Source organism: Schistocerca nitens, chromosome 9, assembly GCF_023898315.1.
Source record: "Schistocerca nitens isolate TAMUIC-IGC-003100 chromosome 9, iqSchNite1.1, whole genome shotgun sequence".
NCBI classification, from domain to species: domain Eukaryota; kingdom Metazoa; phylum Arthropoda; class Insecta; order Orthoptera; family Acrididae; genus Schistocerca; species Schistocerca nitens.
In genome coordinates this window covers 290,771,013-290,798,421 of record NC_064622.1, presented here as the reverse complement: position 1 = coordinate 290,798,421, position 27,409 = coordinate 290,771,013, and the positions used below count along the sequence as shown (strand labels likewise).

At 44.1% G+C, this 27,409-nt stretch overlaps 1 protein-coding gene across 1 annotated transcript in view; it reads left to right on the top strand.

The window, feature by feature from the left end:
- Positions 1-405: 405 nt before the first annotated feature.
- The window catches only part of LOC126204186 (cubilin-like), a 1,516,445-nt gene continuing 1,489,441 nt past the window's right edge, over positions 406-27,409 (top strand). Inside the window, exons 1-2 of the mRNA XM_049938590.1 lie at positions 406-483; positions 11,116-11,215. Of these exons, the coding sequence (XP_049794547.1) occupies positions 11,118-11,215 (98 nt within the window). The 5' untranslated portion in view covers positions 406-483; positions 11,116-11,117. The remainder of the gene's footprint in view (positions 484-11,115; positions 11,216-27,409) is intronic.

Below are 27,409 nucleotides of genomic sequence, written 5' to 3'. Positions count from 1 at the left end.
GAGGTGCCCAATTGCATAATTTATATACTGGATTGATAGCGTAAACTGATCCGATAGAACGTACACGACAATAGAAGCAAAAACGTTCTAGTATACGTCGGTCCGTAGGCGAACCGTTGTGCGAGATAATGGCGATTGTGTGATTACAAACCGCCCCTGACTTCCGTATCAAATAATTCCGTTGTTAGTGTAAATATATTTGAAATGTAAACTTTTCGATTTAGTCCCAAACCATTTGGGCACATATTTCACCCAACGCGTACCTAAACAAGAAATGCAATACTGCTTCAGCACGTTACATGATAGAATTTGCGCCTCTGTGGGCGTCGCCCGCGATAGTAGCCGCTGTTGGCAAGTCGACGTGGCGCGGTAGGCAGCTGGCGGCTGCCCAGTTGACGCGGCTAATCACGCAGCAACGGCCAGTCCGCCGTCAACAGCGGCGGCGAGAAGAAGGCAGCGCAGCAGCCGGCGCCTCCGCAACAGGTGAGACAACGCGGGCCGCCCGCGTGGCACATAAACACGCCACTGACATCACGCTGGTGCAGAGACTGGACAACAGCATGCAGTATATTTTGGTGTGGTGAATTTTCATGGGTGGACCGTTAGGGGCGTTCAGCTGCATTTCATTACTTCATAAAAGGAATTATGTGCCTGAGGGACACCGTAACTTCATACAATATCTTTGTCAGTCGTGTGGTGTGTGTCATTGTTAACGGAGACGGTTATATGTAAAGTAGTAGTTGTTCTCTCAAATATCATATTTCCAGTAAAGCACGTTTTGTTGCGTGCATATTAAACATACATTTCCAATAGCAATACTTTCATTTCTAGTAAGTAGAACTACAAGCAGCTAATTGCCCTTTCCTTTAGACAAGCTTATAAGTTAAAAGGCGCAACATTTTTAGATATATTACACAGACGGAAAAAATGAAACAGGTTCCATCTATGTCACGACAAAAAAAAGACGATCCAGAATATTATAAAGGGTATGATAGCCTACAACTTTTGCAGAAAAACTTCATAGGATGCAGGAATAGGTAGGTAGAGAGGACGTGATTGTACAACATCTGATTTCTGTCTATTCCATTGTGATCCTTAGTTTTCTCCAGAAAATGAAACGTTAAGGTCTTCCTCTGAGTAACTAGACTCTGTTGCAGGTACTGACCTTTCCTGCACGTGTGACCAAGCAAATTTCTTTTGCAGTCAAAGGGAAAGTGGAATGTATTGGGAATCAAACGAACCACCTAAAGTTAGACGAGTAAAACAGAATCCGGGAAATATCGGATATAACAAGGACTGTTAAAAATTTAGATGTTAATCCTAAGATAGAAAATATTTTGTCTTCGATATTTGCTAGTGAACTCATTGGACTAATTCTGAAACCGACAAACGTTAAACTGGAACAGTACAGAAACAAGACTGAAGCACATCAGGAAAGCAGCTGAAGGGCTAGCGATCTGTATGAAATAAAAGAGGAAGTGCAGTCTTTGTCTTTATCAGAACAACAGGAACACTGCATATAAGTGTGTGAATTGTGATAGAGCTGTATCTGGAAAGTTACAGAAAAATGTCTCACGTGTGTAATATATTTACTAACTAAATAGTTTGTCAATTTGAAGCTTATCCCTGACTTTAATTTCTTCCCTACACAATTCATGTATTTTTGTAGAGCTCCATTATACGAGTTGTAATCAAAGTAATACATATTGGAATCTATGTTAGATAGCGATGTTAATTGAATTATTGTCCAGTTTCTTCATTGTACTAATATATTAATGGAACGCTTTGCCAAAAAAAACTATATTTATTCGTTTTTTTTTCTTTTACTATGTCTGTCACCCTGTTAAGTAATAAAAATCATTGCTCCTATTAAGGATTAATATACTGTTGTTGGATAATCCTTTCAGCTGTTTTACTGGCAGCATTTAATTCACAAGATCGATTTCGTATTCATACCAGTTCGTCTTCAGATGTGTTTGTAGGACTCCATTTCAGCTGAAATACTGACATGCATAAAGTGATCCAAAACGTAACTAAATCGAAAACCAGTAGTGCTGCTGTAAGGATAAAGTATATCAAATTTTGCGTGTACCCAATTGAAGGCCAAATATACATTATATGCCTGCCAATCTAAAACCAAGTAACTGCGAAAATTGTGAGTGGATGGAACGAATCTTAGGCTGCGCTGTAACCACACAAGAACTGGAATATTATTTCCTTACAACAGAACTAATGATTTTTGATGTGGTTACATTTTGGATCACTTTAGGCCTGTTGTTGTTGTTGTTGTTGTTGAGGTCTTCAGTCCAGAGACTGCTTTGATGCAGCTCTCCATGCTATATCCCGTGCAAGCTTCTTCATTTCCGAGTAACTATGGCACCGTACATCCTTCTCAATCTGCTTAGTGTACTCATCTCTTGGTCTCCCTCTTCGATTTTTACCCTCCACACTGCTCTCCAATACTAAATTGGTGATCCCTTGATGCCTCAGAACATGTCCTACCAACCGATCCCTTCTTCTGGTCAAGTTGTGCCACCAAGTCCTCTTCTCCCCAATGTTATTCAGTACCTCCTCATTAGTTATGTGATCTACTCTCCTAATCTTCAGCATTCTTCTGTAGCACCACATTTCAAAAGCTTCTATTCTCTTCTTGTCTAAACTATTTATCGTCCATGTTTCACATCCATACATGGCTACACTGCATACAAATACTTTCAGAAACGACTTCCTGACACTTAAATCAATACTCGATGTTAGCAAATTTCTCTTCCTCAGAAACGCTTTTCTTGCTATTGCCAGTCTACCTTTTATGTCCTCTCTACTTCGACCATCACCAGTTATTTTGCTGCCCAAATAGCAGAACTCATCGACTACTTTAAGTGTCTCATTTCCTAATCTAATTCCCTCAGCGTCGTCTGATTTAATTAGACTATATTCCATTACCTTCGTTTTGCTTTTGTTGATTTTCATCATATGTCCCCCTTTCAAGACCCTGGCCATTCCGTTCGACTGCTCTTCTAGATCCTTTGCTGTCTCTGACAGAATTACGGTGTCATCGATTTCTTCTCCATGGATTTTAATTCCTACTCCGAATTTTTCTTTTGTTTCCTTTACTGCTTGCTCAATATACAGATTGAATAACATCAGGGTAGGCTACAAAGCTGTCTCATTTCCCTGCCAACCACTGCTTCCCTTTCATGCCCCTCGACTCTTATAACTGCCATTTGGTTTCTGTACAAATTGTAAATAGCACTTCGCTCCCTGTATTTGACCCCTGCTACCTTCAGAATTTGAGAGATTATTTCAGTCAACACTGTGAAAAGCTTTCTCTAGGTCTACAAATGCTAGAAACGTAGGTTTGCCTTTCCTTAATCTATCTTCTAAGATAAGTCGTAGGATCAATATTGCCTCATGTGTTCCATCATTTTTTTTATTCATTATTAAACCTACTCCAGCATTACCCCTATTTGATTTTGTATTTATAACCCTGTATTCAACTGACCAGAAGTGTTCTTCCTCCTGCCACCCACTTCACTAATTCCCACTATATCTAACTTTAACCCATCGATTTCCCTTTTTAAATTTTCTAACCTACCTGTCCGATTAAGGGATCTGACATTGCATGCTCCGATCCATAGAACGCCAGTTCTCTTTCTCCTGATAACCACGTCCTCCTGAGTAGTCCCCGGCCGGAGATCCGAATTGGGGACTATTTTACCTCCGGAATATTTTAGCCAAGTGGACGCCTTCATCATTTAACCATACAGTAAAGCTGCATGGCCTCGGGAAAAATTACGGCTGTAGTTTCCCCTTGCTTTCAGCCGTTCGCAGTACCACAACAGCAAGGCCGTTTTGGTTAGTGTTACAAGGCCAGATCAGTCAATCATCCAGACTGTTGGCCTTGCAACTACTGAAAAGGCTGCTGCCCCTCTTCAGGAACCACACGTTTGTCTGGTCTCTCAACAGATACCCCTCCGTTGTGGCTGCACCTACGGTACGGTCATCTGTATCGCTGAGGCACGCAAGCCTCCCCACCAACGCCAAGGTCCTTGGTTTATGGTAGACTTTAGGCCTATGTACTACAATATCGAGCTGAACCGAAACTTTAGGCGTATGTATTACAACATCTCTTGTTCAGCTGGACTTTCACAAGCACGTCTGTAGATGTAATCTCTTGTTAAGCTGGACTTTCACAAGCACGTCTGTAGATGTAATATTATAATTTCTAAATCGATCACTTAAACTAAATACCATAAATAATGCAACTGAATTGATTTCCCCGTGTCAGTGTATGAACTAATATCGTGTACCTCAGTATGCTTCAAGAGCACATGTGGGAGATAGTGCAGCCTACGTCTCAGTAGTGACAGAAATTTCTGGCATCTAAGGATTAAGAATATTATAGCAAAGAGAGAAGGACGATTTACGTTGTTGTTGTGGACTTCAGTCCGAAAACTAGTTAGACGTAGCTCTCTATTCGTATCTGTCCCGTGCAAGGCTCTTCTTCTCTGCATAGATAAGGCAGTGTACATCCATTTGGATCTGCTTAGTGAAGTCAAAGGTTTGTGTCTTAAAGTTTTTCCCCCATACTTCCTGCCATCAGCAAATTTGCCGTTACTAGGTGCCTCAGGATGTATCCTATTAGCCGATCTCTTTATTTAGTAAGGTTGTACCATAAATTCCTTTTTTCCCCCGATTAGTGCTGACTTACTTCTTCAGTGGTCATCTGACATACCCATCTAATGTTCAGCATTCATTTGTAGTGTCTTATTTCAAAAGCTTCTTACACAGATTGGGCATGCCGCGCAAGGAATGACATTACTGATTCCGAATTACACTCCTGGAAATTGAGATAAGAACACCGTGAATTCATTGTCCCAGGAAGGGGAAACTTTATTGACACATTCCTGGGGTCAGATACATCACATGATCACACTGACAGAACCACAGGCACATAGACACAGGCAACAGAGCATGCACAATGTCGGCACTAGTACAGTGTATATCCACCTTTCGCAGCAATGCAGGCTGCTATTCTCCCATGGAGACGATCGTAGAGATGCTGGATGTAGTCCTGTGGAACAGCTTGCCATGCCATTTCCACCTGGCGCCTCAGTTGGACCAGCGTTCGTGCTGGACGTGCAGACCGCGTGAGACGACGCTTCATCCAGTCCCAAACATGCTCAATGGGGGACAGATCCGGAGATCTTGCTGGCCAGGGTAGTTGACTTACACCTTCTAGAGCACGTTGGGTGGCACGGGATACATGCGGACGTGCATTGTCCTGTTGGAACAGCAAGTTCCCTTGCCGGTCTAGGAATGGTAGAACGATGGTTCGATGACGGTTTGGATGTACCGTGCACTATTCAGTGTCCCCTCGACGATCACCAGTGGTGTACGGCCAGTGTAGGAGATCGCTCCCCACACCATGATGCCGGGTGTTGGCCCTGTGTGCCTCGGTCGTATGCAGTCCTGATTGTGGCGCTCACCTTCACGGCGCCAAACACGCATACGACCATCATTGGCACCAAGGCAGAAGCGACTCTCATCGCTGAAGACGACACGTCTCCATTCGTCCCTCCATTCACGCCTGTCGCGACACCATTGGAGGCGGGCTGCACGATGTTGGGGCGTGAGCGGAAGACGGCCTAACGGTGTGCGAGACCGTAGCCCAGCTTCATGGAGACGGTCGCGAATGGTCCTCGCCGATACCCCAGGAGCACCAGTGTCCCTAATTTGCTGGGAAGTGGCGGTGCGGTCCCCAACGGCACTGCGTAGGATCCTACGGTCTTGGCGTGCATCCGTGCGTCGCTGCGGTCCGGTCCCAGGTCGACGGGCACGTGCACCTTCCGCCGACCACTGGCGACAACATCGATGTACTGTGGAGACCTCACGCCCCACGTGTTGAGCAATTCGGCGGTACGTCCACCCGGCCTCCCGCATGCCCACTATACGCCCTCGCTCAAAGTCCGTCAACTGCACATACGGTTCACGTCCACGCTGTCGCGGCATGCTACCAGTGTTAAAGACTGAGATGGAGCTCCGTATGCCACGGCAAACTGGCTGACACTGACGGCGGCGGTGCACAAATGCTGCGCAGCTAGCGCCATTCGACGGCCAACACCGCGGGTCCTGGTGTGTCCGCTGTGCCGTGCGTGTGATCATTGCTTGTACAGCCCTCTCGCAGTGTCCGGGGCAAGTATGGTGGGTCTGATACACCGGTGTCAATGTGTTCTTTTTTCCATTTCCAGGAGTGTATTACCAAGTGATTATCAGATTATTTGAATACGTTACACAGTAACTCGTCAACTGAACTGGTCCAGAAGCGCTAACAGTGGACACATACTAGGTATGTAGAGAGGTTTACGTTGTGAGTGTCTCTCCAGGCCTCCTCAGGTGACGAGTTACTACGTAAAGTATTCAAATAAGGTAATGAACACTTCGAAATCAGTAACAGTGCCACATGTGTGACCTGAGTCTGAAGTACGAAGGTAATTTTACAGGATGGTCAGAAACAAATGAGAAGCTTGTAAGAGTGTTGCAGGGGAACTTGTGTCGGTAAATAATTGTTAAAAAAAATCGGTACGTTTCCTTACGCCGTTTCCGAGTTATTTAGCCTTGAAGTCAGCCAGTCTAGTCATCACGCTTGCAAATTCAGACAACCTGCTATAGAAATTGTCGCCAAATTTGTTCTTCGTTTGGTTGCCTCAAACCGAATAAACGTACCTGTTGCTCATATAGCTTAAATTTATCACCTCTGGAAAAAGAAAATTTTAAATGATAATAAGCATTTGAACAAGTGATATCGCGTGCAAGTGTTTGAATTTGCGCACACAACTACCTGATAGGTTAACGTCAATGCTAATTAAATCAGAAATGGCGCAACGTATCGGATTTTTTTCTTAATAATCATTCCTCGGCAACCTATCCTGCAACGCCCTTAGAAGCTACTCATACTGTTTCTCATCGCACTGTGTACAACCACTGAAAAGAAACTTCTAAAGAAACAGACTACTGCATAACAACTGTAAAAAAACTGAAGCACTTTCACGCGTTGAAAAGCAATAATACACAAATATCTGCGGGTCTGTGAAATACCACTTGTTCAAATGCTCATTACCAGTTAAAATGTGCATTTTTCGTAAGTAATAGTGTAAGCGAGGTGATCAAAAGCTACGTTTGTTCAGTGTGAGGAAACCAAATGGAGAACACGTTTGGCCACACTGTCTCTGGCAGGCTGCTTGAATTTGCGTGCACGACGAACTGCCTGGGTAGCTTCAATGCTAAATAACTCGGCATCGGCGCCAGGCAACGTATCGAATCTTTTTCTTAGCAATTGTTTATCGGTCCAAGTTCCCCTCAAACATCCTTTCCAGAATGTTTCTGACAACCCCATATATCCAAAAACTTCAGTTCTCTTCCTGTTCGAACTGCTTATTGTCCATATTTCATCTCAGTAATAGGATAAAACCCAGACAAAAACATTCCGTGAATGCATCCTAAGACTTAAATTTCACTGCACAAAAAATTATATTTTTCAGAACCTCTTTCCTTACTAATGCTGTATCTTTTCTTCTTTTGCCTTCATCAGTTTTTTTCCTGCTAAAATAGCAAAACTCGTGCACTGATTTTAGTTCCTATTTCCCGAATCTAATTCTCTTGGCCGCGTTTGATTTAATTCCACTACACTCCATTATCATTCCTTTACTGTTGTTCATGTCCATATTGCAACCTCTTTTCAAGACCCTATCCATTCCGTTCAGTTGGTCCTCCAGGTCATTTGCTGTTTATGAAAGAACTGCAAAGTCGTCGGCAAACTTTAAAGCTTTTATTTCTTCTCCTTCCACTTCAATTCTATTCCCAATTTTCTCCTTGATTTGCTTTACTGCAAGCTCGATGTACGAATTGCTTAAATACCAGATAGATTAAAACCTTGTCTTACTTCATTCTCAAATACTGCATCCCTTTCTTGTCCTTTTAGAAGTGGCTGTAGTTTCCCCTTGTTTTCATTCGTTCGCAGTATCACCATAGCAAAGCAATATTGGATAATGTTGCAAGCCAAGATCAGCTACTCTCCGTAATGCTCTCCCTGCGACTAATGAAAAGGAATACTGCCCCTCTTCAGAAACTATATGCTTATCAAGACTCCCCACATTACCCCTTCATTATGGTTGCACCTACCGCACAGCTGTCTGTATCGCTGAGGCATGCAAGCTTAACTATGTGATCAAAAGTATCTGGACACCTGGCTGAAAATGACCTAAAAGTTCGTGGCGCCCTCCATCGGTAATGCTGGAATTCAAAGTGGTGTTGGCCCACCCTTCGCCTTGATGACAGCTTCCACTCTCGCAGGCATACTTTCAGTCAGGTGCTGAAAGGTTTCTTGGGGATTGGCAGCCCATTCTTCACGGAGTGCTGCACTGACGAGAGGTATCGATATCGGTCGGTGAGGCCTGGCACGAAGTCGGCGTTCCAAAACATCCTAAAGATGTTCTATAGGATTCAGGTGAGGACTCTGTGCAGGCCAGTTCATTACAGGGATGTTACTGTCGTGTAACCACTCCGGCACAGGTCGTACATTATGAACAGGTGCTCGATCATTTTGAAATATGCAATCGCCATCCCCAACTTGCTCTTCAAGAGTGGGAAACAAGAGGGTGCTTAAAACATCAATGTAGGCTTGTGCTGTGATAGTGCCATGCAAAACAACAAGGAGTGCAAGCCCCCTCCATCAAAAACACCACCCCACCATAGCACCACCGCCTCCGAATTTTACTGCTGGCACTACACATGCTGGCAGATGACTTTCACCGGGCATTCGCCATATCCACACCCTGCCATCGGATCGCCACACTGTCTACCGTAATTCGTCACTCCACACAATGTTTTTCCACTGTTCAATCGTCCAATGCTTACGCTCCTTACGCCAAGCGAGGCGTCGTTTGGCATTTACCGGCGAGATGTGTGGCTTATGAGTAGCCGCTCGACCATGAAATCCAAGTTTCTCACCTCCCGCCTGTCATCGTACTTGCAGTGAATCGCGATGCAATCTGGAATTCCTGTGTAATGGTCTGGATAGATGTCTGCCTATTACACATTACCCTCTTCAACTATCAGCGGTCTCTGTCAGTCAACAGACGAGGTCGGCCAGTACGCTTTTGTGCTTTACGTGTCCCTTCACGTTTCCACTTCTCCATCACATCGGAAACAGTGGACCTAAGGATGTTTAAGAGTGTGGAAACCTCGCGTACAGACGTATGACACAAGTGACACCCATTCTGCTCTCTCACGATGTCTATTGACTACTGAGGTTGCTGATATGGAGTACCTTGGTAGTAGGTGGCAGCACGATGCACCTAATATGAAAAACGTATGTTTTTGGGGTTGTCTGGATACTTTTGATCACATTGTGTAGTTGTAACAGGCTGACTGTACACGCGAGGGCTGCCATTGGTGACGGGCAATATCAGGTACATCTCACAGTTTTTCTGTAGTTATCCCACCTGCATCTTCTAAAGACGTCTCCTTCACTGCAGAAGAGTATAGTCTATCTTCGTTTATGATGTGACGTTGTAATGGTGAGAATCGTAAGGAAAATCTGTAAACACTTTTCAGTAAAGAGCACACAATTTTTATTCCCATGGATGCCTTGTATTACGTGATGAACTTCTTAGTGTATCAGCTCTGTTAGCATTACGTACGAGATATTGCACGAATGTCACGCTGGTAAATCAGTACTGTACGCTCGGGAATCAAGATGGTATCAAATACAGTTAATAATTAAAACACTTGTTCACATGCACAACTGCACATAGCTCTGGTCCACGCCTGAGTCTCTTTCTGATACAATCTGAAAACTATTAACCCAGCCACTCACATATGCATCCGCACTGAGCTCTGACCCGGACCAATCTTCTTTTCTAAGCAATGAATCACTTTTTCAACAGCCGGTCGTTGTGGCCGAGCGGTTCTAGGCGCTTCAGTCCGGAACCGCCCTGCTGCTACGGTCGCAGGTTCGAATCCTGCCTCAGGCATGGATGAGTGTGATGTCCTTAGGTTAGTTAGGTTTAAGTAGTTCTAAGTCCAGGGGACTGATGACCTCAGATGTTATGTCCCATAGTGCTCAGAGCCGTTTGAACCATTTGAACTTTTTCAACAATGACTATTAATAAAATACATTCTTGGCAGTGAACAGAATTATACTCTGACCGTTAGCTGTATGACCCATCGCTGTGGCCACCACCACTCGACTCTTCAGATCAATGACACCGGAGTTCCTGCGCCAAACCTTCCAGTCACTCAAGAGCCAGGACATTCCTTGCAGTTCGAGTCCTCCCTCGGGCATGGGTGTGTGTGTTTGTCCTTACGATAATTTAGGTTAAGTAGTGTGTAAGCTTAGGGACTGATGACCTTAGCAGTTAAGTCCCATAAGGTTTCACACACATTTGAACATTTTTGACATTCCTTGCTACTAAATATTGGTCTGTTTGTCTGAGCCAATATAAAACGACTATTCTGTCTCCGGAAGCGTTATGACGCTGTAACTAGCCACAACGATGACTCCACTTCGTAACAGGCTTCCCCAACAGTAGGGTTTGCTACATATTGCACAATATTACTCTTGGATTGATATTAATTTACCAGAAATTATACAACTGCCAAAAGTGTGTACCACCTAAGGGGAATCATATCCCTTACTACCGTTTTAACTGTATTGGAAGAGAGCTTTCAGTTTTGTTCCGTTTTGTAATATGTATATTTGTTTCTTAATGTTTCTGCAAGAAATTCTGCAAACTCATCTCATCTAGAGTGCCTTAATCGTTTTCATTTCTTGGTTGCAAAATCGTAACACTTGAACTAAATGCGTTACAAATCTTTTTTTAAGCTTTTTGACTTACTAACTTACTGTACCGCCTCTATACACCTTTATCATGTCTCGATGAACTTTCAATTGGTGCAGTTTGTAGAACAATGAAAAGTTCAATGACATCTTTCCATTTTAGGTAACGAAAATCTTCGAGTCCATCACACGCTCCACATGTATGTTTTTTGTAGCATTCGTCAAAATATTTTTCACTGTTCTAAAGATTCAGATTATGTTCTTCTTTGTTTCAGGAATGACTGCATCCACAGAAAAGATGCGGCTACCCCTGTCACTGTTGGCTTTCCTGGTGTCATCCCTACCATGCACATGTGCCCTCCTAGGCATGGATCAGTGAGTATTTGCGCCAAGTAACCATACACATACTTTTTACTATCCTTCACATGTTTGCTTTACGTGGCCAGCATCTATAAATTTATAAAAATAAGGATATACAAATCACTCTAACTGCAGATCTGTAATACTTCATACAGTCTTTTCAATTTTTTTTGAGAAATTGCCCTACAATGGAACACTGTCTATTTGTTCACAGCCTTAACTTACTAAATACCTCTCAGTTTTGTTTTCGTAAATACACTGCCTGACAAAAGAGGTGAAGCATCGTATGGGGAGGAGAAAACGAAACGAAGGTTTACGGGTTGAGAGGATTTGCAGTTACAAACTCGAATGAAAGTTACGAAGAACTTGGCTCCATTATCCCACTTATCAGCACCCGCCTGGCCTGGATACATGCACTGATTTCGTTGGGAACGGTGTCATAAGACTAGTATCCTCTCCTGAGGCAGGAGGGCTCACAACTGTTGTAGTTAGTCCTTGATATCCTGGATACTGAAACTGGGGCATATTTGACGTCTGAGCTGGTACCACACATCTACTATCGGTGGAAGGTCTAGGGGTCTTGACCATGGGTATATGTCAACATAGGGACAAGTACCATGTGTAGACGAGCATGTCCTGTTGAAAAATGGCATCACAATACCGTCACGTGAGAGGTAATAAAAGAGGACACAGGATGTCCATCTGCCAGCCACGATTCCCCACACCTTGACGCCAGTAGTAACATCGCTGTGCCTCTCCAAACGTTGAAGAGATGGGGCCTCTCCCCAGGTCGTCACCATACTCGCTGACGATGGTAATAAGGGGTAGTGCAGAGCCTGGATTCATTGCAGATCACAGTGAGATGCCATTCATCAGCAGTGCACACTTCCCGACCATGCCACCACTCTAGACAAAGCCATTTGCGTTGTGGTGTTAACAACAGCCTATCTCTGGGTTAGTAATTCCTTAGTCTCCTGCCAGTCCCCAAGCGGTGATGCAGGATGAGACAGAATTTTTTGCACGGAGCCCTTTAATTGTTCTCCAGTGGCAGGTGCAGATTTGAAAGGGTTACAATGTTCTTGGTGTACAATATGGTGATCCTCCCTCGTGATAGTCAGACACGTTCAGCAGGAACCTTGATCAAAAGAATCCATGGCCTCACACTCCCACGCAGTCCAACATCACATTACTTTTACATCAAAATGCCTCACATTCGACCAGCCAGCCAAATGGAGACCCACAATGAGGCCTCTTTCAAACACTGTCAAGTGCTGACAAAGCTGTCTCATAAGAGTACGTGACCTCCTAGTGATGACTCAACAGCTCTCTGACGCTGTTCAGCCCCCTTGTGTATCCTTTCAAGCCTGACATCACTGAGCACGAACAGCACTATTGTACTCTGCTGACCGCTCTGTCACAGAGAACTGCAACTCTAATTATTTACGTACACGCCGCTGGCGTGGAAGTGTATGAGATTACAAGTACAGTCATGTCCTTTGCGCTTCACGTATTTTTGTCAGGCAGTGTAATACTCTATGGAGAACCTCACACGCCATCTCACAAGTAGAGTGCTGATCGAGGTAAGCAGCAATACCTTTTCTGTTGGTATATGCTTAGACGTTCCACGTCCTTTTCAGCTTGTGGACCATAAAATACTAAATGAGAAATTCAAATACTATGACCTTCATGGAATTTCTGCTGTTGCTGTTGTTTGTTTAGGGCGCCCAGCATCGTGTTTAGCGGCGCCCTTGCAGTTACTACATGAGATAAATAGGATTAAAGCATTTAAACTGCAGACATGCTAAGGAGCTACGTAAGATCATAGTAGTTCTCTCCCACTATTTCTCGCACTAGCACATAGTTCCCCGTTACATCACAAAAGTGAAAACCAGTTCAAGATGTACTATTAAATTATTGTTATCAGAACAGAAAAGGCAAAGAGAAGAAGGTCCAGAAAAGATGGATGGCTCATCATTGACATAATAACCACTCTCTAGACACGCTGAAATCTCGCATCCAACAGCTTATTTAGAAGGCCAGACAAAACAAAAAACCCCGACACATTCGTCTCATCATCACTTAAAACTGAGTTAATAAACCGGCTTCCACCCATTTGCATGGCTGGTAAAGGGAGGAGGAAGATAAGCATCTAACGCCGACTCAACGACGAGGACATTAGAGTTGCAACACTACCTCGGAATGGAGAAGCAAATTGCCCGTGTCCTATTCGAGGAAAGCTCTCGGCATTTCTCTTGAGCGTTTTAGGGTAATCCGGAAAACCTTAAGCTGGATGTCTGGGCGGGGATTCGATCCGACATTACCCTATTGCAAATCCAATGTCTTAACATCTGCACTACCCCGTTCGGTTGAATGGATAGTGTGATATCCTTATAACAGGAGGCCGTGGGTTGCATTGACAAACTACATCACGGAAATTAAACCAAACGCGAAAGATGAGCACAGACTGTGGAGTCCCAAAGGATCCTGCATTGGATCTGCTCCTGCTATTAACAATGGATATATGACGTCTTAGTGCCTCCAAAGATGGCAGTAGCCTATTAAACAAGCACTCAAATTAGCCCACACTATAAGTAGCACAGATGGTAGTTGTACAGGCATACAAGTGGTCCATAGAAAACATTTTCAGTCTTAACGTCACAAAGACTGATACTATGCAGTTACAAATAAATAGAAATGACCTGCCTGTACCAGAAACATGTTAATTATCATAAGCTAAATGAATCGGAATGTGTAAAAGTCCGTGTCTTTCCAGCAAGATGAGTCTAAAACGCAGTAAATATGGAAGAAAAAAGAAACAATCAACAAGTTCAGTTGTGCATACTTTAAATTACGTTGAATGTCGCTGGTTATTTCGTCGTCTTATTTTGAATACTTGATACCACTGATGTTTCCAGTACCTGTCAAGTTTAGGTGGCGTGAACTTCTGTCTTCTTTATCTGCGTCTGATTAAGTGAGTGTAATGTAGTAACGTCTCCTGCTGTTAATTTCTGGTCTAGACTATTGGCCCCTCTTAGAAAGTTCAGGTTTATTTCAGTTTATGAGTCGTAATTATTTAACTCAAATATCTTCTTTTTGTTGTGCCTTTGCCCAGCATTGGCGCAGGCTAAAAAATGGCTCTGAGCACTATGGGACTCAACTGCCGTGGTCATAAGTCCCCTAGAACTTAGAACTACTTTAACCTAACTAACCTAAGGACATCACACACATCCATGCCCGAGGCAGGATTCGAACCTGCGACCGTAGCGGTCGTGCGGATCATTGGCGCAGGGTCAGCATTGTGTAACAGAGGTAGCATGATTGATTTGTAGGGTGGCCGGATGCATCTAGACTGTACGACAAAAAAACGACGTACTTAAAAGGAATTACCCGAACTGGACAGAAATCAAATGGTTCAAATGGCTCTGAGCACTATGGGACTCAACATCTGTGGTCATCAGTCCCCTAGAACTTAGAACTACTTAAACCTAACTAACCTAAGGACATGACACACATCCATGCCTGAGGCAGGATTCGAACCTGCGACCGTAGCGGTCACGCGGTTCCAGAATGACGCGCCTAGAACCGCACGGCCACACCGGCCGGCGGACAGAAATCAGTTGATATGATGCACATGTATACATAAATAAATAATTACAATTCCAGAAGCTCAGAAATTTCAGAATTAACTTGCTCAGTTTGATAAGTTCTTTCTCTTGAATAGATCATCTAATTATTTTGAAATTTTAATCATTTGTTTATCTGAAAATGTACATCTCATCGCCAGATTTCCGTCCCATCTGGATATTTCTTCCATGGTGCGCCGTTTTTTTCCCCCCTTAGAGTATACGTGAAACTGGGTGAAAGTTTTCGAAATGTTTACAAATCGTTTAACTGAGGCTGGACTTGGTTACTAGCCCGTTATTCACTAGATGGATTGGGAAACCACCTAAAAACCACATGCAGGGTGGCCGGCATACCGATCCTCGACTTTAATCCGCTGGGCGGATTCGAACCGGGCCGGCGCAAGCGTCCCTCATCTGACGTCCAGTCACGTCCCGGAAATATATAAACGAGACTTGAAGATTGTATTAGTGCTGTAAGTAGCTTAAATTTTGTGGTGGTTGACCTCGCCTGCTCCCTGATTACTCTAACAGATGGAACTCAAAAGACAGTGATGGCATTTTGAGCAGCCTTGGAAGCGCGTGACTTGATCCTGCTTACAGGCGTGAATCTGGTAGTCGCTTTGAACATCGATTAATCAGTACTTATCATTGGGACATAAGTGAACAGCAATAACCGTATCGCAATTAAAACTGTAGTTGGTTCATTAACTGAAATATCTTCTTTGTTTCTTCTTCTTCTCCCTCTTTTTTTTTTTTTTTTCAATCATCGAAACGAATATTAACCACAGAAATGGCGAAGTTTCAGTATCAATTTTCGCATGTGATCAAGCATCAATTAAGATAAAAATTGCACAAGGATGGATGCCACTGTATGATTGACATGAGCGAGAAAGAGAAATACTACACTCCTGGAAATGGAAAAAAGAACACATTGACACCGGTGTGTCAGACCCACCATACTTGCTCCGGACACTGCGAGAGGGCTGTACAAGCAATGATCACACGCACGGCACAGCGGACACACCAGGAACCGCGGTGTTGGCCGTCGAATGGCGCTAGCTGCGCAGCATTTGTGCACCGCCGCCGTCAGTGTCAGCCAGTTTGCCGTGGCATACGGAGCTCCATCTCAGTCTTTAACACTGGTAGCATGCCGCGACAGCGTGGACGTGAACCGTATGTGCAGTTGACGGACTTTGAGCGAGGGCGTATAGTGGGCATGCGGGAGGCCGGGTGGACGTACCGCCGAATTGCTCAACACGTGGGGCGTGAGGTCTCCACAGTACATCGATGTTGTTGCCAGTGGTCGGCGGAAGGTGCACGTGCCCGTCGACCTGGGACCGGATCGCAGCGACGCACGGATGCACGCCAAGACCGTAGGATCCTACGCAGTGCCGTAGGGGACCGCACCGCCACTTCCCAGCAAATTAGGGACACTGTTGCTCCTGGGGTATCGGCGAGGACCATTCGCAACCGTCTCCATGAAGCTGGGCTACGGTCCCGCACACCGGTAGGCCGTCTTCCGCTCACGCCCCAACATCGTGCAGCCCGCCTCCAATGGTGTCGCGACAGGCGTGAATGGAGGGACGAATGGAGACGTGTCGTCTTCAGCGATGAGAGTCGCTTCTGCCTTGGTGCCAATGATGGTCGTATGCGTGTTTGGCGCCGTGCAGGTGAGCGCCACAATCAGGACTGCATACGACAGAGGCACACAGGACCAACACCCGGCATCATGGTGTGGGGAGCGATCTCCTACACTGGCCGTACACCACTGGTGATCGTCGAGGGGACACTGAATAGTGCACGGTACATCCAAACCGTCATCGAACCCATCTTTCTACCATTCCTAGACCGGCAAGGGAACTTGCTGTTCCAACAGGACAATGTACGTCCGCATGTATCCCGTGCCACCCAACGTGCTCTAGAAGGTGTAAGTCAACTACCCTGGCCAGCAAGATCTCCGGATCTGTCCCCCATTGAGCATGTTTGGGACTGGATGAAGCGTCGTCTCACGCGGTCTGCACGTCCAGCACGAACGCTGGTCCAACTGAGGCGCCAGGTGGAAATGGCATGGCAAGCCGTTCCACAGGACTACATCCAGCATCTCTACGATCGTCTCCATGGGAGAATAGCAGCCTGCATTGCTGTGAAAGGTGGATATACACTGTACTAGTGCCGACATTGTGCATGCTCTGTTGCCTGTGTCTATGTGCCTGTGGTTCTGTCAGTGTGATCATGTGATGTATCTGACCCCAGGAATGTGTCAATAAAGTTTCCCCTTCCTGGGACAATGAATTCACGGTGTTCTTATTTCAATTTCCAGGAGTGTTTTACAGCGACCGTCACGAAAATAGACACCTAAAGGTTATCTCACCGTCTTACAAGCATGCCATTTAGTCATAATTTCAAATGTTAATAAAAATTAAAAAAAAATATTCACCTGTACTTTCAGTCTAGAATCTAACAGAGTGATTAAAAAGATGCGTTACGAGCTGTCTTGAAGAAAAATATTTGTTTATATTCAACCTGTGGAGAAAACAGAGCTACTGACATATTCGGACTGAAGAAAATATGTGAATATTCTCAAAGTTTATAGACGCATGTGGTACACATTTTATCGTGAAAACACAAAAATATTCAGAGATAAAAAAAAATACCGTAAGAGGTGTGAACCTGTTCCGTCAGTGTAGCGAAAAATGTGGCTGCTGATGAATTTGCACTCAGTTGGACCTTCTACTGTAGAAACGTGCAGCGAGAAAGTTGTTTAGAAACCCATAAAATTAGTTTTGGTAACATCTGAGACATCGTTATTGTATCGTTTCACCTACGAAAGCGTTTTATTTACGAGAGACTCCGTGTATGATAGCGCACCTTGATGCCGCCGCCAGGATTTTAGTTCCGACGGTTCGCCTTAATACGGCTGAGAATATTCCCTGTCTCCCGAAAACCTTTTATTTGAAGCTCTTACTGACCCTTAGTCACTGCACCCATCACCAAATCGCCGATATACGCTACAACGCTACACAAAAGTAGCTGTAAGTACTTTCGGGCCAAACTGAAACCGGACAAAATGAATTTGTGAGTGTAGTTTCGTAACACCCAAGTCTTATCGAAGTATAGTGCAAGACTAATATCCTCAGCACTCAATAAGTGCACTGTACACACAACTCAGTTCTTGCTGCTGCAGTGTCTCCGCGTTCCATTAAAAATTTTCGTCCATCATTACACTTTCTGAATCGAAAAACAAGTGAGCGGAGAAGACAAAGAACGCAAGTCTCTGAACCAGGAAAATATTTTTTTTTTTTTTCGCGGAGATCAGCCTGTATTTTTGTAGCCGTCGGATACTCTCCTCTGCCGTAGTATCTAAATACAGTTCTAAGCACTAACTTTTTGTCTCGTGTAATTCCACACATTTCCCTTTTCATTTATACCCATTTCTTGGAGAATCGAAACACGTGTTCACATCTAGAGATTCTTCGGATGTTACTGCACTGTTAATGGGGAATACAGTCGATTCGGAAATACCACAATGTTTTGTTGTCATTTTATGAATTTGTGCAAAATCGGTAAGCATGCAACATCAAGCTTAACAATATGTTCCAAAATGTAGTGCATAAAAGCAGGATTTATTCTAGGCGCATACCTGGGGTTCTATTGGTGATTGAAAGGTAGGCTCGAGTGTTTTGGATAACTCTTAGGCTAGGGACCATTTGTATATCCAACAGAAGGCTCATATTAGTGTCACTGTCCTGAAGTTCAGGGTCAAAGTATGAATACTACACACTTCCTCCACTTAGGTAAATGGAACAAATCGGATAGTTGAGTTTGCCTTTGCTGTGATGAGCCGGGGGTTTATGGTGGTGCCATTAGTTCATGGGCGTCTCATTAGAAAACTCAATAAAAAGCGTGTTTCACCATTTTTAGTACCAAAATCGAGCTGCGAATTCCAAGATGCACAGCAAATGGCTCTCATTTTTGCGACATATTTATAAGATCCCCATCTTGAACAACCTTCAAAATTTTCTTGATATCTTTATCCGTTTCCGACACACAGAAGTTCAAAGTTATCCTACTTCTATATGTAAAATACACATGTAAAGTCCGGTGTGAGGTGAAAACGTTATTTATAAAGTGACATAGGGAGGAGAAATATGCTGTAAGTTTCTGAGTTATCATCATAAGGGTACTTATGTTTTGTAGTACTGAAGCACATGGAAAGTTTTTTTGCAAACAAAATCCAGTCTGACGTGTAAAATTTGTTTTGCATTAGTTCAGTTTCATATAACCAACAAAATTTTACTGACCAATACTTCTCTTTTCATGAGTGACATACCCTGATGCAGCAGGAAAAAGAAGGGAAACAGCGGAAAAATGCTGCTATCGGAGCACGAAAATGTGAATATGTTCCTCTTCATTTAACAGTTTGAGTGGAAAGTGGGGTCCCAGTTGCCTCATCCCACCTTCCACAGCACCTTTAAAAATTTTCCCAAAAATTTTGGCATGTGAATATATTCGCGCTTTTTTATCCTAAGAGAGAAGCAGACAGTGAACTGGGAAAGAGACTGAAAAGTAATGCTGGAAGATAGTAGATAGTGGTTGTGGTATCGAAAGAGCGAAGGAGACAAAGGCAGTGTGAGAGAAAGAGAGAGACACACTGCCAGTGGAACATAGTTGACAGAGACAGAAAAATGCTAGGAAACGAGTGAAGGAGACAGTGCCAGTGAGTGAGTGTGTGTGTGTGTGTGTGAGAGAGAGAGAGAGAGAGAGAGAGAGAGAGAGAGAGAGAGACAGATACGGAGAAAGTGGATGTGGTTGAGAGCCTGTGATACTGAGAGACAGAATCTGCGACAATGACAACGAGAATGGAGAGATAGCGACAGTGAGAATATACAGAAGCAGTTGGAAGGAATGAATGATATAGTAGCAGTACGAGAGAGCAAGATGGAGACAGTGGTGGAGAAAGTAGACAGTAGTAGAAGGACAAACGAAGGAGACTGTGGCAAAGACACAGGAGATGGTGACAGAGAGACACAAAGAGATAATGACAATGAGCTGGGCTGATTGAGTGAGTGAGAATGGGCAAGTGGGAGTGGATGGTTATGATTGACTTACAGCTGTGGACTAATGGGTGTGAGCGAGCCTTAGTCAGGGAAGCTCGTGTGGATTAGAGGTGAGTTGCATGTTAAAAAAGAGCACGAGTATATTCGCATGCCAAAATATTTGCGAAAATTTTTGAAGGTGCTGAGGAAGGTAAAATGAGGCATTTGGTACCCCACTTTCAGTGAGAGTGTTTTAAATGAACAAAAACGTAATCGCATTTTATGTGCTCTGATGGGAGTATTTTCCACTGGTTTACACTATTCCTGGGTTCTTCACTGTTGGCCAAAACAGTAAAAAATCTTCAGTAAGTTCGATGTGATCATCTTAGTTTGTTTTCGAATGTCTGTCTAGTAATGAGGAGCATCAGTGTAGAAAGTCGACGTCAGGCCGTAGAGCTAGACTTTCGCCAACATAGTTGACAGAGACAGAAAAATGCTAGGAAACGAGTGAAGGAGACAGTGCCAGTGAGTGAGTGAGAGAGAGAGAGCGAGAGAGAGAGAGAGAGAGAGAGAGAGAGACAGACAGATACGGAGAAAGTGGATGTGGTTGAGAGCCTGTGATACTGAGAGACAGAATCTGCGACAATGACAACGAGAATGGAGAGATAGCGACAGTGAGAATATACAGAAGCAGTTGGAAGGAATGAATGATATAGTAGCAGTACGAGAGAGCAAGATGGAGACAGTGGTGGAGAAAGCAGACAGTAGTAGAAGGACAAACGAAGGCGACTGTGGCAAAGACACAGGAGATGGTGACAGAGAGACACAAAGAGATAATGACAATGAGCTGGGCTGATTGAGTGAGAATGGGCAAGTGGGAGTGGATGGTTATGATTGACTTACAGCTGTGGACTAATGGGTGTGAGCGAGCCTTAGTCAGGGAAGCTCGTGTGGATTAGAGGTGAGTTGCATGTTAAAAAAGAGCACGAGTATATTCGCATGCCAAAATATTTGCGAAAATTTTTGAAGGTGCTGAGGAAGGTAAAATGAGGCATTTGGTACCCCACTTTCAGTGAGAGTGTTTTAAATGAACAAAAACGTAATCGCATTTTATGTGCTCTGATGGGAGTATTTTCCACTGGTTTACACTATTCCTGGGTTCTTCACTGTTGGCCAAAACAGTAAAAAATCTTCAGTAAGTTCGATGTGACCATCTTAGTTTGTTTTCGAATGTCTGTCTAGTAATGAGGAGCATCAGTGTAGAAAGTCGACGTCAGGCCGTAGAGCTAGACTTTCGCCAACATGGCGGCTACCATGACGTCTGTGATGCAAACTGAGTACGCAAATGCTTGCTCTAGGACACTGACCAAAGGACACTAAGTGTCCATGCTTGGTCTCTAAGGGTAGGCACTATTTTCTACTCTCACGAAAAGGGTTCAGAAGGATGGAAGAAGGAAGATTATGGCTTAACATTCCATCGATATCGAGGTCAGTAGAGACGGAACACACGCTCGGGATGTTTCAAAGAAGGGGAAGGAAATCGGCCGTGTCCTGTCAAAGGAATCATCCCGCTATTTTCGTAGAGCGTTCTGCAGAAAACCTAAATCTGGACGGTTGGATGCGGGTTGAACTGTCGTCCTCCTGAATGCGAGTCCAGTATGCTTATCACTTAGCCACCTCGCTCGATGCAAGTTCCGAGGGACTTTCCAAATCCGTTAAGTTGGTATTACGTAGCTGGTCCTAACCACCATCTGCCTCCGAGAAGGGAATGCCTGCGCTCTCTGGAGGCTCTCTGCGATCTGGATGATCACTAATAATTACAGAATGAAGTGGAGTGTGCGCTGATACGAAACTTCCTGACAGATCAAAACTGTGCGCCGGACTGAGACTTGATCTCAGAAGTTTGGAAGGTAGAAGTTGTACTGGCCGAAGTAAAGCTATCAGGACGGGTCATGAGTCGTGGTTCGACAGCTCAATTGGTAAAGCACTTGCCTGTGAAATGCCCCTAACGTCTCACACTTGAACATGATATTTATTGTAGACATTGACAGACAGGGTACACAGTTTCCGTCCAAGGGGGAATGGACGCACCAGGAAGGCCATTTGTTTATCAGCTGTCCTCAACACTGCCAAAACACAAGATGCCGATCCTGTAGCGAAACAGAAAATATTCAAAGAAGAAGAAGAATGCACTCATGGTATACCCTCAACATGGTGCATCTAATTGCAAACATAATGTACAAAAAAGTGTGTACTTAGTAAATGTAATATACAATTTGCAAGCACCCATAGTGTGTGGTCATTTGTCTGATTGCACACACATACATGTAAATATGCCATATCTATACATTCAACCCCCCCCCCCCCCCCACACACACACACACATGCCCAGTCACTCAAGCGAGCAATGTCAGAACTGGAGGGGCCCGATCCCATCTCCACAGATGAATTGTTTGTTATCATGATGTGACAGATTGACTTTCAGTTGCCTTGCAACTGCAAGACTACTGGGTGCACCATATGCAGAGACGCATCATCACCATGCAGACACTCCTTATAGTCTTCCCTCACAAGATCCTGTGATGCCACATGATGCACACCCTTAGTCTATATTTGGGTGTCACTACATCTATATCATATGTGTAAATCTTAGATCTAAGCCTCATGAACTCCACAACCTGTGAGCCATTCGTCTTGTCTTTCATCAGTCCGATAATCTCCTTGTTATGACGTGTTAAAGGATTATCGGCCACATATCCAGACATTTCGAATGTCTTAGAATTGTACTTTCTTACTTCATACAGATTGCAGCATTTTAACCCAGTAGATGAAACAATCTGTATCCATATAAATTAATTTGAGATCAAAGGAGTTTCATTTCGCAAACTTGAAATGGAATCAGTACATGTGGAATTTTGAGTGGTTGAGAATACACGCATCTATGTACACACCTTTGTGAGCTCGACGGAAATCTTAGCCATCTCCACAGCGAATAACATTTCTTAGAAAATTGTGTCCATCTTAAATTTGGCCTGACGGTGGGATCCCTCACGCTATATATCCATACCAACTAAATGAATTATGTGATAGTTTCTAACATTCCTCATGGTTTTGCCAAAGACTGATTTATTCATTAGTTTATAAAAATCTTTTTTCAAAATCACATGTTGCAAGAGCCCTCTTTTCCTTATTAACATTAATGTACTGCTTCAACCAGGTATGTTGCTTGAAGCAGATGCCATGGATGATTCTATTAAATCTCATCCCCAACCTGCCACATTGGTGGAGATTTCCATAGTGTAGAACGTGTCTCCGTTTATTACACAGCATTGTCATCAGATTATGGGCGTAACACAGCAACAAGTCACTGTGCACGTCATTCAAGATTGTGATATATTCCAGATTTGCCTCTGGGACATATCTCTTATCAGCATCAGCAGACACATCGTGAATCTCATCTTTCAGATTGGCGATTTCATCTTAGGACAGCCACTGGAACATTCCAGACGATAGAGACGATTGCATGGCCTGTCTGTAGTGATTGTCTATATCCAAGTAAGGAATGTAACTCAAATCGTCAGATGAACTCTACTCATCCTTACTCAATCACGCATTATTCGCCCTGGAATATCTGTGGATGCACTCCCGCTTTCGAAAAAAAAGCGACATATCACCATCAGTCAACAGTTCAATGTTGATACGTGTATTTCTTAGCATTGCGTCCCACAAAAGCACTGGCGCGGTGTAGCAGAAGGCAAATTCCAGAGTGTATGCCCAGACATAACCTCTGGAATTTCTCAACAACATCTGTGAGCAAGTACACGTACGTCTCCATGTACAGTTTAGCATACCTGTCTAAATTAGAAATGTTAAACTCCTGCCAAACATTTATCATGTGCCTATACTCTACATCTTTATGGCAGTGCTGTGAGTTTGCTTGTGAATGCGGTTATATTGAGCAGTGTGGTTTCATGGAGCCTCTCCATTGATTCCAGGTATTTGCAGGGAAGACCTCCAACTTTTTCAGAAGCTGAAACTGTGCATCATTGGGATATGTGCCTCTGATGTACATAGCCTCCAGATGCATTGTCTCAACAAGTTTCATTGGCATGAATCCTAATGAATCCAGGAAGCAAGCAATATCTTGACTCAATTTATTTGGAAAATGAAATGCATCTTTCTACATTGTCACATGTGACACTCAATGTAAGTTTTCCAGAGCGACCATCTCATAGGATTATTCGCTATGTACAAGAACATTTAGTAAGTAATGGAACACATTTTGCTTCCGAAAGCAGTTTTGTTTTATTCGGGATTCCAATACACCATACACCTTTCCACTCTTTTGGGTTCCAAAGGTTATGTTTCAACATAATCTCTGTTCACTGTGGCGTCCTTACGCCACCTTACTGGAAGGTGCCCACATGGTACATACCAGTATAATGGTTGACATTGAAGACAAAGTCTTGCTGCATCAATAACCTCCTCATCATCCATGTGCTGCTCCCTTCAGAGTGCATCCTTCATTGGGCCAGACAGATGGAAGTCAGAAGACGCAAGAGCTTGGCTTTTATGGTGGTTGATGAAGAACAATCCAATGATGTTTTGTGAGCTTTTCTCCAATGCACAGACTTGTGTGAGGCCTTGCATGTCATGGAGAAGAAGAGTTCATTTGCATTTTTGGGGCTACGAACGTGTTGAAGTCGTTTCTTCAATGTTCTAATGATAGCACAATACACTTCAGACTTGCACCATGAGGGAGGACATCAAACATAATGACCCCTTCAGAGTCCCAGAAGGCTTTCGCGATGACTTTACCAACTGAGGGTGCAGATTTGAACTTTTTCTTTGGAGGAGAGTTGGTGGGATACCACTCCATGGATTGCTGTTTTGTTTCCGGTTCAAAGTGATGAGCCCATGTTTCGACAATGTTCGACAAAAATTGTCACAATTAGCCTCACAATGCACAAGCAATTACACACAGATGGTCTTCTGTTCTTCATGGTTTTCTGTTAGGTAGCGAGGGTCACACACCTATCAGTCCCCCAACTGGTGGATGACTGTGTAAGCATTACCGTCAGATACATTCAGTTGAGCAGCGGGGGTTTTGATTGTGATCTGTTGAGCGCATCGAATAAGTGTTCACATGCTCCTATATTGCAGGAGTCACAGCTGTGTGTGGCTGGCTGGCATGCAGATCATCAGACAGGTTTGCATGACCTCGTTATGATGATGACAGATGCCTCGCCCAACAACTCACCTGCTTTTGTTCACTGCGAGGTCTGCATAGACCTGCTGCAAGCGCCTATGAATATCTGCTGTGCTCTCGTTTTTCGCCCAAAGAAACTCAGTGACACTATCTGCATGGAATGTACTTCCATTACAAACGCTATTTTCAAGGCTACATATAGCGCTGCTATCTGTCGGGATCTCATTAAACTAATGTGGCTGAAGTATGAATAGTCACGATATATCATAACAAATTCCGAATTTTTTCAACCGAAATTGGCCGAGAAAAAAACACCCCTCGTATGATTCGAATTTGTTAGGACTGGATTCATATGAACAGACAACTTGATACGCCACTGCATACGGTACGCGCTATTTTGTCAAAGAGGTGTGAGAAGCAGTGAGATTACCTTCACAACACGCCACATGAACAAGTAAGGACTCAAAGACAGCATATACAACAAAGGGAAAGTGTCCCTGGTGGTGGGCATTCTTAAACTTTAAGTCAATGAGATGTCTTTGAAAACACTCATGCTTAATAAAAGAAGAGAGGCATCTGTGGCAAAAATGTCTTGTGCCACAATGTTTTGACAATTGTTCATGATCCAGACATAGTGATGCTTCTGACCTCATGAGAACAGCAGTAAACTTATGTTTGGGATGCTGACTGGCTTCTCTGGAAAAGCAGAGGTGTGCAACTACTTTTTGCTTCATATTTCCCCTGTTGCTTTTTTTCTCAGCTACATCCAGACCATAAACATAAACGGAAAACTCAAGGGTCTGCCTCTCTCAATTTGACAGGTTACTTGTTTTATATGTACACTACTGGCCATTAAAATTGCTACACCAAGAGGAAATGCAGATGATAATCGGGTATTCATTGGACAAATATGTTATGCTAGAACTGACATGTGATTACATTTTCACGCAATTTGGGGGCATAGACCCTGAGAAATCAGTAGCCGGAACAACCACCTCTGGCCGTGATAACGGCCTTGATAAGCCTGGGCATTGAGTCAAACAGAGCTTGGATGGCGTGTACAGGTACAGCTGCCCATGCAGCTTCAACACGATACCACATTTCATCAGGAGTAGTGACTGGCGCATTGTGACGAGCCAGTTGCTTGACCACCATTGACCAGACGTTTTCAATTGGTGAGAGATCTGGAGAACGTGCTGGCCAGGGCAGCAGTCGAACATTTTCTGTATCCAGAAAGGCCCATACAGGACCTGCAACATGCGGTCGTGCATTATGCTGCTGAAATGTAGGGTTTCGCAGGGATCGAATGAAGGGTAGAGCCACGGGTCGTAAGACATCTGAAATGTAACGTCCACTGTTCAAAGTGCCGTCAATGCGAACAAGAGGTGACCGAGACGTGTAACCAATTGCACCACATACCATCACGCCGGATGATACGCAAGCATGGCGATGACGAATACACGCTTCCAATGTACGTTCACCGCGATGTCGCCAAACACGGACGCGACCATCATGATGCTGTAAACAGAACCTGGATTCATCCGAAAAAATGACGTTTTGCCGTTCGTGCAACCAGGCTCGTCGTTGAGTACACCATCGCAGGCGCTCCTGTCTGTGATGCAGCGTCAAGGATAACCGCAGCCATGGTCTCAGAGCTGATAGTCCATGCTGCTGCAAACGTCGTCGAACTGTTCGTGCAGATGGTTGTTGTCTTGTAAACGTCCCCATCCGTTAACTCAAGGATCGAGACGAGGCTGCACGATCCGTTATAGCCATGCGGATAAGATGCCTGTCATCTCGACTGCTAGTGATACGAAGCCGTTGGGATCCTGCACGGCGTATTAACCTCCTGAACCCACCGATTCCATAGCCTGCTAACAGTCATTGTATCTCGACCAACGCGAGCAGCAATGTCGCGATACGATAAACCGCAATCGCGATAGGCTACAATCCGACCTTTGTCAAAGTCGGAAACGTGATGGTACGCATTTCTCCTCCTTACGCGAGGCATCACAACAACGTTTCACCAGGCAACGCCGGTCAACTGCTGTTTCTGTATGAGAAATCGGTTGGAAACTTTCCACATGTCAGCACGTTGTAGGTGTCGCCACCGGCGCCAGCCTTGTGTGAATGCTCTGAAAAGCTAATCATTTGCATATCACAGCTTCTTCTTCCTGTAGGTTAAATTTCGCATCTGTAGCACGTCATCTTCGTGGTGTAGCAATTTTAATGGCCAGTAGTGTATCTGTATGACATGCATGATCTGAATAATTTCTATCGCTAGCCAGAAGCAACGATGCGAAACAATATTTATCCCCTTTTTTGGTATTCTGGACTTTAA